General features: G+C 42.5%; 1 protein-coding gene across 1 annotated transcript; it reads right to left on the bottom strand.

Moving 5' to 3' along the window:
• Positions 1-4114: 4114 nt before the first annotated feature.
• On the bottom strand, positions 4115-11478 carry SRA1 (steroid receptor RNA activator 1). The gene is made up of 5 exons (XM_081015236.1): positions 11333-11478; positions 11095-11256; positions 8202-8410; positions 6989-7097; positions 4115-6714 (listed from the first exon to the last, which is right to left on the bottom strand). The coding sequence occupies exons 1-5, from the start codon at positions 11355-11357 to the stop codon at positions 6518-6520; spliced, it is 702 nt and encodes a 233-aa protein (XP_080871362.1). The 5' UTR covers positions 11358-11478; the 3' UTR covers positions 4115-6517.
• Positions 11479-12463: the final 985 nt, after the last annotated feature.

Raw genomic sequence — 12463 nt, 5'->3', positions numbered from 1 at the left:
AGTAGGCACTCAGAAATCTAACACACATGCAAATATATATTTATACTTTAAAATATTTTTAATAAACATAACAGTATCACAAGCAGAACAAACCAACCTAAGAACCATCAGCAGGTGTTAAGAGTACATATAGCAACACATCAAGCTACTTCACTTAAGTAAAAGATTCATATTTAAGTACACATTCCATACCAACCTAAGGTATCTACACCCAACATATACCTCAGAACTAAAATTAAATTATCTTTAAACATGGAAAATTCTTCTCTGATTTCAACTCTCAAAAATGGACTTGCAGAGTTACGAGATGCTATGCCAAAGCCATGTTCCTTCCTTGAGAAGTAGGTGACTTTACTGTGCTGGTGCCCTAAGTCATATTTCATAGTGATGCTCTAAAACTGGCTGCTTTAATATGAAACCTCAGCATCAGTTAATTAACTTGTCACACAGCTTGTCATATTTCTGGATTTGGAAGAGCTTGCCATGCAGAAGCAGAAATACTAAGTTGTGTTTGGCTGGAGTGCACAGAAGAAAGCTAATTTGTTTCTAACACAACGAGGCTTGCCAGCAGGCCACACACTCATCTCCTTCACAATGTGGCCCAGTAGTGAAACTAGTTGCTGACTAGGGAAAAGGCAGCTCATCACCTAAATAGTGCAAGGCTGCAGATGATACACTGGTGCACTTAGTCTTTTGGTAACCAATGATGAGTATGATGCAGGACTCTGTGTATAATAATCAAATTTATTGTGGGCAGATACGATCAGTAAGTTCTCCAAATGCTCAGGATGTAGAGAAGAATTGGGAATCTGTAATTCTATGTAGCAGTTCAATTGCCAGGCTCACCCAGTGAGTTTAATACTTGCCCCTTGTTCAACGGGCCACGGGCAAATTTGTTGGGATCAATCATGCAGAAACTAGAGGGTACCCCACCAAAATTCCACCTTGCCCAAATCTTGCAGGATAAGGATACCCATACGACCCTGAAAGTGGCTAGGTTTCTGGTCGCTGTCCTTACCCAAAAGCGTTGCCAAGGAGCACTACAAGCTAATTAAGGCGCAGTATGTCATTCCATCTCATAGTATTTTATTGTTACAGTGGTGTTTTAGCGGCTGTTTTTACCCACGTGCACAAGCTGTTATTTATGTCTTGTTTTCTTTCTGTATGGGCCTATGGCCGTAATAAATATTATATATAATTTGCCCTTGGGCAAGAGATTTTGTACAGCTAACCCTCTCTTAGGAGTCTCCTAGGCAAGAACAGGTTTATAGTAACAGCTAGGCTCCGGTTGATAGCTGAGTGCCTTAAGGACATATTGATTTAATGAGTCCCCTGGGCAATCTTGGGCAACCCTTTCCTCAGGCATCTATTTTGGAAGCTATGTGGACCAGCTGATGAGCTGGGCTGCAGAATTACTGCAGATGTTCCAGCACAATAATGACTTGGTGCCTGAGCAAACTGTAGACTTGTTTTTGGACCATCTGTGACTTTTCAACATCGTTTCACATAGTACTTTGCTCAGGTAAATATGTAGTTAAAGAACAAGATTGTACAAGTCCAGCCCACACCTGAGTCCCTCCACTGTTTGCTTGTGAGGTGGTCAAATTTTCATACAAGCCTCCAGGTAGTCTCTGTCCCACAAAATCAATGTGTTCAAAGTTCGGACTTACCCAATTAGGCTCAATATGCATAGGTCCCAATGCAAACGCTTTTGACCTTCCAAGCCACACATAGCCCAATAGTCATACAATGTTGCTTGCTAGATTCTTAACCACCCTTCTGTTTTGGTCATCACAGGCATTAGCAAAAACAGCTGATTTATCAAGGCCCCAACAAGCTGGTGGCATTGGGTTGATAGGCTTCATTTTTTGTTTAGCAGATAAAGAATTGTGCAGGCCTAATCTGAGGCCTGATATGTAACTTTTTGTTGACATGAGCTTTACATCCTGTTTACTGATGTCTAAGCAAGTATCTCTCTTGAGTAGCAAAATGTTGGTCTTCAAGTAAGTTTCACTCTTCAAGTATTCCTCAGGCATTTGGGAAGACACCCAATTGCTCTTTCAGGACTGAAGCTGATGTAAAATTGGCATGCACATGGCAACTCAAAAGAGGCTTTTAAGACACCAGGCATAAGATCTGTGACAATAACAAATAGCGCATGGAGCTGCCAGCAGGACAATTTTACATGGCAAAATCATCTCCTGTTCTTTGCCTCATACCCATTCCATCTCCATGAATGAGGTTTGCAGTAAGTGATGTCAGTTAAATACTGCAGGGTAATAAGATCCCAGCTAACTTCAGATGAATTTTTGGCACCTGGCAATACTGGTTTGTAATAAATTCCCTTTTAGATCATAACCTTGAATAATTCAAGGCAGCATATGCGCCTTAGAACGGTCTCCTTCTTGGCTTGCTTTGCCACCTCCTCCATCTGCTCCTTTGTTTTTCCTGCTTTCAGTCTTCTCGCTACTGCTCACTTGCAAAATCATTCTTTCTTGTCAATTACTGTTGTAGTTCTGCTGGGTATTTGAAAGAATGGTCTTGGCTGTTCTCGACAATAATTTTTTAACGTGCATCTTATGTGAAGACTTAAAGGGGATGAATAAAGAAGGCAAGAAATGAGGAGGGATTGTGTTATATAGGGCCAGCCTACCATTTCTGTACCCTTGCAGTGTATGGGCCTATGGCCGTAATAAATATTATTATTATTATTATTATTAATACTTGAAAGGGGTTTTGAACTAAGATCTTCCTGTTCAGTTCCTACCCCCTAGAGCATCGGTAGGGAACCTTTTTGGCCTGGCAGGCCATATCTGTGTAACTTCCCTACCCCGTGGCCAACTTTAACAGATGGGCAGAGCCCACCCACCTGCCAAAGTTAACCCACAGGAAATACACACGCCAAGCAGGATTGGCTCCCACCCATCACCTGACTTCACCCAGCTGGGTGAAGTCAGTTGATGGACAAGTAGACATGGTTCAGTGGGGTTTTTGTTAATCTAAATACTGCAATATGTAAAGTGAATTGAGAGTAGATTCCCATTTATAGAAGTGTGATCTCAACTGCAAATCTGGTCACCTTATGACATCAAAGTTCCAAGATACATCAGTACCTTTTTGCACATTGTTCCAGCCTGCCTGAACACACAAAATTCCCAGGTGAAGAAAGAGTCTTACTAATTTGCAGGGTTTTGAATGTTACATTCCACAGATGTAAATTTTGAGGAAGAGATGTTTACCTGTCCTTTACAAGTGCAAAACACATAAAATAGTGGTTTAGGGTTTTTTAAATCTCCACTGCACCCAAATTCCTGGGTTGGAAGCAAGTCTGGCTTCCTTCATTTCTGATACACATGACTAGGAATGTAGCCTGTCCAAACTCAGCTGGAATGTGTTATTAGGACAAAGACTAACCTCTGGTGGCAGCAAGAGCAGCACATTTCCTCCCTTTGTGAGAGTTTTGTTAAAGAGTGATTAAATGGAGGACATGGATGTTTATAACCAGCCTTAGGAGCAAGATTTTGACACACACTTCTCATTTTCAGGGCTGTACCATGTGCATTTGTTAGTGTCTGTTTGGTTGCATCATTCTGATAGTCTGTCCAAGTTGTGTTTGTCGAGCAGCTCGTCTAGCACCACCTGGGGGTGGTGGAGGGAATTCCACTACAATGCTGTTAGTGAATCTTTATGGTATCAAGAAAAAAAAAAATCCTTAAAGCTAACAGTGAAAAAATTGTTTGGTACAAATTGCAAAATGACCTTAATCAAGGGCTTTCACCTCAGTCTTTTATAACCAACAATCCACTGCTAATGGATAAATCTCCACACCATACATAATTATATAAAACACTATCCTATGCTACAAACGTAGCCTTTCTTAGTAGGACAGGTACTCCAGGTCCCCATTTATTTTTATTACCCTACGATACTATGTGATGGGCTTGTCAGAATTGTGCAAAGTATTCCAAGTGTGTCTGCACTGCAACTACATATTAGGACATTACAGTACTGACAGTTGTATTTTAGTCCTCTTCCTTATAATCAAAGCTACCACATATATCCAACATTAGCCGGAAGTATGACTAATTTTGGATGTTACCAAGTATCTCTCAGATGGGGAGAATATTTTTTTATTCATGAAAGAAGATAGAATACAGAAAAGAAAAATACAGCTAATAGCCTTTGAATACATTAGGACAATTCACAAATCATATCCATAAATTAAAACATTGAAGTCAGAAGGATTTTACAGCACCAGAGTATCGATCAGAGTTCACAACTATATCCCTGTATCTCGGTATTTAGAGATCTTCTGAAGAAAAACTTTTAATATCCATATTGTGTGGTGCCGGTAACAAGTTCTAGACGTTGGTATATTGTACTAGGATCATGTGGCTGTTGCATGAAGGAAAAAAAATTCCAAATGGGGCGGGGGGGGGGAGTTATTTAAATCTCTGTTTAATCCAAGCTGATAATTTAGTTTCTCTGATATTGGGAAGTAAATCACTGAATACAATTGCTATTGTTTTTCAGTGTTGGTGCTGCAGTGTTGGGAGGTTGTTTTTAGAACACTTGAGATAAGAGGAGCAAAATCATAGGGCAACCCTTGGTCACAACTCCATGGGTTAGTCTGGAGCTAAACAATGAGTCTGGGTTCAGACAACACACTAAGCCAAACTATGGCTTAGCTCAGCATGGCAGAAGAGAAAAGTGGCTGCTGTCTCTTCTCCTAGAGCCCACGTGCTCATACTAAGCCATGGTTTGGTTTAACATAATGTGTGAATCATGCCAACATGTTGACTGTTGGCAATGTCCAGTACAGCCTAGACGGAGGATGCAGACTTGACACCTTGCTTCTGAGGTGGTGTTGGCTGCTAGCTGCCGTTATGCTTGTGTACAGCAAGACATTTAAGAGGCCCATTTGCAGCCAACAGCTGGAAGCTGGGAACTCATTTAATATGTGTATTATACAAGTTAAGATACAATACTTGTTTCTAAGAATTAGCAAAATTAAGGTAGCAACATAAGCCTTAACTTATAGATGCTGTCAATAAGCTGTCGTAGCTCAGTCGGTAGAGCGTGAGATGCTTAATATCAGGGTTCTGGGTTTGAGCCCCATGTGAGATAAAGGGGAAATAAAGTGCAATGTTACCTTGAAATTGTGTACACAGTATTCCATTTTTTTAAAAAAACAACCCCACAAAAACTTATAGATGCTGTCAGCCGATCAGAAGGATCATTGCTGAATAACAGTAACTCCCCACCGAAAGCTTAATGGAATGTTATTATTGAATTACTATAGTAACCTTCAATAGTTGCCACAATGGAAAAATTACTTCCAGAATTAAACTGCAGTGTTTAAGACTGAAAGAAGCAGGATGCACAGCAACTGTTGTCATCATATTCTCCACGCTGCCCCAAGGGCATGTGGAAAGAACGTAACAGTGGGAACTGGTTGAATGGAAGCCAGTAGAGGGTTACAGTAAAAAAAATTATAGCAGCACAATATCCTCTCTACAATGAAGACATTGCAGTAAAAAATGGTTCCTTTAAAATAAAATAGAAATAGCATCTATCCCAGGGGTCAGCAAACTTTTTCAGCAGGGGGCCGGTCCGCTGTCCCTCAGTCCTTGTGGGGGGCCAGACTATATTTTTTTGGGGGGGGGGGGAACGAATTCCTGTGCCCCACAAATAACCCAGAGATGCATTTTAAATAAAAGGACACATTCTGCTCATGTAAAAACATGCTGATTCCCGGACCGTCTGTGGGCCCGATTTAGAAGGCAATTGGGCCAGATCCGACCCCCAGGCCTTAGTTTGCCTACCCATGATCTATCTCCTCATTTTGGTTGAATTGCTGAGGACAGATATGCAATTGCTGGGAAACATGAGACCTCACTTTTGTACAGTCTACATTTTCCTAGAAAGATTTGAATGAAAAATACAAGGTACATGCAACCCAATCTGGGGGGGGGGGGGTGCGTTTCAGGTCATTGTGTGGTCATTGTGTGTAGTGGTGGAGCATGCACAAGCCCACACCTCCCCATTCCACCCCCTTTTCCAGCCACTTCTGGGTTGCCGCAATGCGCATGCGTGCAGTCACACATAAATCGGTCGTTGCCTGTAGATGAAGACCAGGAACCTTATCCAGACTGAAATGAACTCCAGAGCAGCAGTAGCTGTAAGTGCAAGCTCTTAGTTTCAGTACCACATGTATCAGTCTGGACTTTCATTGTACACTTGCATTACAATTGCATCACCTAGTCACTTCCTTCCATTTTGTACCAAGTCCAGAAAGGGCTGGCTGTTTTTAACCACAGTCACCAATTTCAAATAGCTGCACACAATTCTCCAGCTTACTTGAGAGATTCTCCTTAAGCTTTGAGCTTTGGTCAGATTGGCAAAAATTAACTTGAGTAGGTCACCAATGCTCAGGAGATAAAACACCTTCCTCTGCTGCTTAGGAAATCAGTCCCCTGCGGGCCCAGTCTTATACTGCCTTGGACGTGGCCTAATCTTACTGGCATTCTGGTTCCAAAGAGGTTTCAACTTTTCGCTCGTAATCTTCTGTGGCCAGATCTTCTGTATGCAAGTTTCTTGTTTCTGCAATGAGCCTTTTCACTCCTACCATCCACTGGCTCACTTCAGTGACATGGTCCACAATTAGTGAGCGGTGGATCTCATCAGCTGCATCCCAGTGCTGCTTCTTGAGCTCTGAAAGTAAAAAGAAAGCATCTCAGAACTGCAAAAGGTAATGAAAAAGTAGCCCAATTCAACTGCTTCCCCTGACCCTAGCTCCTAAGTCACTAAAGAATTAAGGAATGCAGATGTTTGTGGCTCCACAGGCCACGCACATGGACTGCATGCTAATCCTACTGCAGCAGTAGTTCTGCTATAGGAATTATTTAAGGTGGCCAGAGGCTGTAAGATAAGAGTTTACAATGAGGAATGTTGCCGCAGAGCATTGAACCTTGTCCTTGCTGCTTACCTTGTGTCAGAATCTTCATTCCTTTTCTCACTGGGGCAGAGAGTTTCCCTTGTACCCACATCTGCTGCAGGATTCCTAAGCGCTTGCTGATGTCATCACAAACCTGTTTCTGAAAAAAGCAATTCTTATTAGGAAGCACATCTCGCAAAGGTTATGTTTATAACTTCTCACCACAGTCTCCTTGGTCCTCTAAAAGGGAATGGCAAAACCCTCATTAGCTTTGAGCTCACAAAAAAGCAAAGCTGTTTGCCTGCCTTCATTTTCATCCTACCAGTTTTATAATTTCACTCTAATCTCTGCTAAAGCAATAGCTATACCTAAGATTTGTCACTGCAGACATCGTGCCAAACCATAGTTCAATATGATGTCCTAGTTAAACCATCTATTTTCAGAGTCTGGCACGATCTCTAGCTCACTGAGGATGCCATCTTTTCAACACTGCCTGACACATTAATCAAGTCCTCATTGCAAGAAGTCCACAACAACAGAGCTCCAATTTTATATAATATCTAGACCTGTTGGAATTCCAGCTACAGAAAGTCAAAACCATTTCATGTTAGATGCTACACTTAGATGTAATCCACAGTAATACAAGAGATAGAAGCCTCACTCCATATATTTCTAATGATCAGCACCTCCGTTTTTTAGGTATTTGGCTTACATGCACATACAGGTGGCTGGAAAATTGCAAGCATCTTGTCATCTCATCCTCTTACTTCCTTTCCCCAGAATGATGATTTTGCCTGCGTTTTTGTTTGCTATGTCTTATGTTTTTTTTGTGGGGGGTTGTTGTTATCTTTCTTTCTCTTCTTTTTCTTCTTTCTGTAGTTACTGGGAGTGTTGTGCCGTTGGTTTATTGGAAGATGTTTTGTCTGGGGTTTTTGCTACCTAGTTGCTTGGGTATGCTTGAGGCATGAGTTGTGGGGGAAGGCAGCCAGCTTTTTTTTTTAAAAAAGTGCTTTGTTTTGAGGTGTATATAGGTGTTTTTATTGTTTCATGAGGTTCAGAGCATTGCCAGTTTTTTCTTCTGTGAAATGGTGCCCATTGCACCTTCTTAGATTTCCAAATGTGCCCCCACACCCTCTGCTCTAGCTATTCAACTAATCACTTTAGTACAACGAAGCAGACCACAACTGCTCATACAGAGGCAAAATAACTTTCTTCCCTCCAAAGTAAAATGGGGAAATCCTGAAAAGGAAGCAATTCTACTTACTGGTACAGATCTCCTGCAATTGGCCAGAGCCTCATTCAAGGGGGCAAGAACATCCTCCACATGGCAATCCTCTCCAGCCTCAGTGACAGGTTGGTTTGTGGCATCTACCCTCATAGAGCGGCCTGGCAAACCAGCAGGAGGCAAGCCCACCGGTGGCGGTGGAACAGCTGACGACGCTGCTGAGCAGGTAGCACTTTCTGGACCATGTGCTAAAAATACAAGTCAGGAGAAAGACACAATCAAGCATACAACCAGTGTATAGTACATAGAGAAAATTGAATTATGGGTCTCAGAATCAGGCAAGCAAAGCAAAGCCAAGCCACACCCCTTAGATAGAAACCAAGACTTTTATGTCATTTGCCCAGTATTGTGGAACGCTCTGTCAACAGAGGTTCAGCAGACACCTTCTGTTTCAACTTTTAAGCATCTGATGAAAACTTCTCTATTCCATCAGGCTTATGCAGGGAATTAAGAAGACAACTTTCCACAATAGTTAGCTGATTTCAACTTTGTATATTTTTTGTTGTATGTTTTTATGTACAATTGTTGTACACAGCTTTGATTTTTTTTAAGAATAGCAGTATTTGTGTAAGTAAATAAATAAATTTGATTCAGTTATGTAGTTCCCACCCTCAGAATTTCTGCACGCACTTCCTTTAGAACACACATCACACAAAAACCCAACCTCCTGATCAAAACCAAATAGCTCTCAGAGGATGACCAGTTTTTCTGAAGAATATCTATTGATCCCTTTAAAAATTGGGCTGGATGAAGCACTTTCATGTTGAGAGTTTCACAGACTATTTTTAAATAGATATATCTGATGGGAAACCACTAGCAAAAAGAGTGCAATTCTGAGGTGGGTCCAGGAATTGCATCAGTAATCCTTAAGCAGGTCAACTTTCTCCAAGAAGAAAGGGGTGGGGCCTCCGGTCTAGGAATGGAGCTGTGAGGGACGTCCTTCTGATCTCTCCGACTAAAAGGCCTTTAAATACTTGGAAAGCAGCTCTGTGCTGCCAAAAGATTAATGTCAAATGGTAAATAAACTTTCTACTATCTCTTTACTACTTAAGATAAATCACCATGTCTACCAACAAGAGAGCTGCTGAAAGAAAAAAAGCGGCAGAAACTAATGCTGAAAAAAATATGGCTGATGCAAAAAAAAAAAAAAAAAAAAGCTGACTCAAAGGCTACTGAGCATTAACAGGCAGACGCAAACACAGCTACTTTACAAAATATCCTGGCCCAGCTAAACCATATACAAGACCAGCTGAGAACTCTTAACAAAAGACTTTAATGAGTTCTGGGTACAACTGGTGAACTGTGAAGGCAGACTGGACTCGTTTGAGAAATTTTCACAGGCCTCTCACAGCACTCTTCATTGTGGGAACCCATAGTCACACTTGTGATATTCTTAGAGAAAAATTCCTGTGTGATTCTTGCTGTGTGCCTGTCAATCTCTGGAACTGACTTTTATTTCTGTTTTACGTTATGATCTTCAAATCCATCTTGGAATTAGGAAATGCTACAAGTTATTGATAAGCATGGCCTTCCTTTGGACATTCTGAGTTTGGACATCTCGCCACATGAAATCTCCTATTTTAAAGCATGATTTTTGTGCTGATTGCACTTCTGCTTGTCTGTCCGAATTTGCCCCTTGGTATGCCAAACTACCCATTCAGACTCCTTGCCCTCACTATATAACCAGCATAACAAATATCAAACAGAGAAAAGCCTTTACAGCTCTGCAGTTCCAGCCTATGCATTCTGCCACAGTTGAAGGACACTATTGCTGGATCCCTTATGAAGAGAGTTTGCCCACATGGAGGAAATCTGCCTGAAGACTTACCCCACTAGACTGGTTGCCCAGTCTATGAGGATTAAGAGCAGCTTTGTTCAACAAGTTAAATCTCACAGGTGGGAGATCGACTGGGTATTTGAATAACATTTTATTAGAGTACAAATAAAAAGCTGCCAGCTTTGCCTTTAGAGTGGCAATTTTAGGGAGACGTTTGTGGGGGTGACAAGTTGAGGTCTTCAGGGGAGCAAGCTCTTATCCTCGCCTAATGTCTGGTTTTAATAATTAAGCTAACTGTTTAAGGTATTTCATTCTGTTTTATGTATTTTGCCCTTTGTAATAGCTTCAGCTCTTTGCATGTTTCTTATGGGTACAATTTTTTTAAAAAACTAATAATGCAAGCAAGACTATCCTGAGCAGTTTTAATAATTAAGCTAACTGTTTAAGGTATTTCATTCTGTTTTATGTATTTTGCCCTTTGTAATAGCTTCAGCTCTTTGCATGTTTCTTATGGGTACATTTTTTTTTTAAACTAATAATGCAAGCAAGACTCCTGAGCAGCCCTTCTACAGGAGGCCCTAGGGCTTGGAGTGAAGTTGGCTACAGGAGGCAGCGGGAGAGAGAGGAAGGAAGGAAGGAAGAGCCTCAGGAGGTGGGCTCTGCGTTCCCGGCAGGTGTGGGGAACTTGACCCATCTCGGCACAGGAAGAGCTGGACAGTCCCAGAGGCTCCTCCAGGGGTCACATTAAGACAGCCGCTTGTCTGCTGGTTTGTTTACAAATTTCATGAAATAAATAAGTGAATGACTGAATAAGTGAACGTATGGTGACGGAGAGGAGGATTATGGTAAAGATAGCAAGGTCACTTAATATGGGAAATATCATGATGACAGCAGCACTGATTTACAAATAGCATCCAAAAAGAGTTACATGGCCTGCTGGTATGGAGAGAGCGAATCCGCCAGCGAAGCGGGTTTGGTTGGGAAGCCTGATTTTATAGTCCCGAGTTTTGTTTTGTTTCTACGCTTTCCCTGTTAACAAAACAGTAAGAAGGGAGGGAGGAAAGAAAGGAGGAAAGCATCTCCGCGTCTCCTCACCTGGCCCGTGAGGAGGAGGCGGCGGCGGTGCTGCTCCCGGAGCCGCTGCCGGGCGTCGCGTCAGGATCCCCCGCTTGCCGCCGCCTCCTGCCCCGGAAGCCTGAAGCTGCTGCAGGCCGTACGAGAACTGAGGCGGGTCGTTCCAGCCGCGCTCCCGGTTCCCTGGAAAGGAAAGCGAGACGTCAAGGCCTTCCCTCCGCCGGCCGCCCGCCCGCCCGCCCGCCCGGCGCCCCCTCACCCGGCTTCACGTAGAGCTCCGCCATGGCCTCCCCCTCAGCCGGACGCGTGACGTGGCGGGCCGGATCCGGAGGGGAAGGGCCAAGGACGCCAGGCCCGCATGCGCCGAGGAGGAGGAGGAGGAGGAGGCGGCGGCGGGCCTCGGTCAGGGCCCGGGCGGCGCTGGGCAGGTGGACTGTGGACCAAGGAGGCCGGCCGGGAGGGCGTGGGGTTGGCCGGCCTCGCCCGCCCCGCTCCCTTCTCCCGCGGCCGAGTGCCAGCCAGGGGGGCTTGCTCAGAACAATCTAATGGGTTAAATTGAAAAAAATCAAGGTTAGACCGTTAAGATAAATTACAGAATAAAAATTGAGAAAGATGGGAAGAACCTGCTGAAATAGTGAATGGAACTAGAATACCAAAAAAGGGAGGTGTGAGGAGGTCGATGAAACAAGGAAAGGAAAGGTAAAGATATGGAATACTGGATGTGTGTTTTGGTTTCTTTTTTGTCTGTATTTTTTGCTGTATTGTTGTATGGTTTTTATATGTTTTATATTTTTTTATTGTTTTTTTTTCTTTTTTATTGTTGTTTTTTCTTCTTCTTTTTTCTGTAATTTTTAAACTTTTAATAAATATCTTTAAAAAAAAACAAAACAGAACGTGAGCCGCTGAGGTAAAGGTTGCTGCGTAACTCAAAGGTAATACTTAGAAAAATGAATGTGAATATGAATATACACATTTAATTAAAATAATATTAACAACTCGGTGGGTTCCCGCCGTTGCTGTGCAGAAAAGCAGCGCCTTTTTAATAACCATGTTAACAACAACAATAAATTTATAAAAGAAAGACAAGAAATGATTCTGAACAAAGAAAAGAAAGGACTTTTTCGGGCAGCGCTGGGTCGGAACTGCGGAACTCGCTCCCTCCGGAGGCAGCGCAGACCAACTCGGGTGGCTTTAAACGAGGATCAGAGCAGTTCGTGGAGGAGGAGGAATTTTTATTATTTCGGTCACAGACCAGTTCCAGCCCACATACAATATCAAGGAAGTCCTAAAACACGATAGGGATACATGGGAATTTGCAATTAGGTGTAACAGAGACAATGCAGGTATAGCAACAGTTTAAAAACATATAAATGCTTCCAAGTACCAGTTG

This window comes from Podarcis pityusensis (genome assembly GCF_964106645.2).
Source record: "Podarcis pityusensis genome assembly, chromosome: 7".
Taxonomy (NCBI): Eukaryota; Metazoa; Chordata; class Lepidosauria; order Squamata; family Lacertidae; genus Podarcis; species Podarcis pityusensis.
Note: the sequence above shows the minus strand (reverse complement) of the source record. Positions and strands in the feature narration are given on the sequence as shown.

Excerpts from the sequence above, each read along its gene's own strand:
- SRA1 (XM_081015236.1), bottom strand. The coding sequence starts at position 11,357 with ATGGCGGAGCTCTACGTGAAGCCGG. Across the intron at positions 7,098-8,201 it reads ATTGCAGGAGATCTGTACCA|AAACAGGTTTGTGATGACAT; the intron begins GTAAGTAGAATT and ends TGCTTTTTTCAG. Across the intron at positions 6,715-6,988 it reads AATGAAGATTCTGACACAAG|AGCTCAAGAAGCAGCACTGG; the intron begins GTAAGCAGCAAG and ends TTTTACTTTCAG.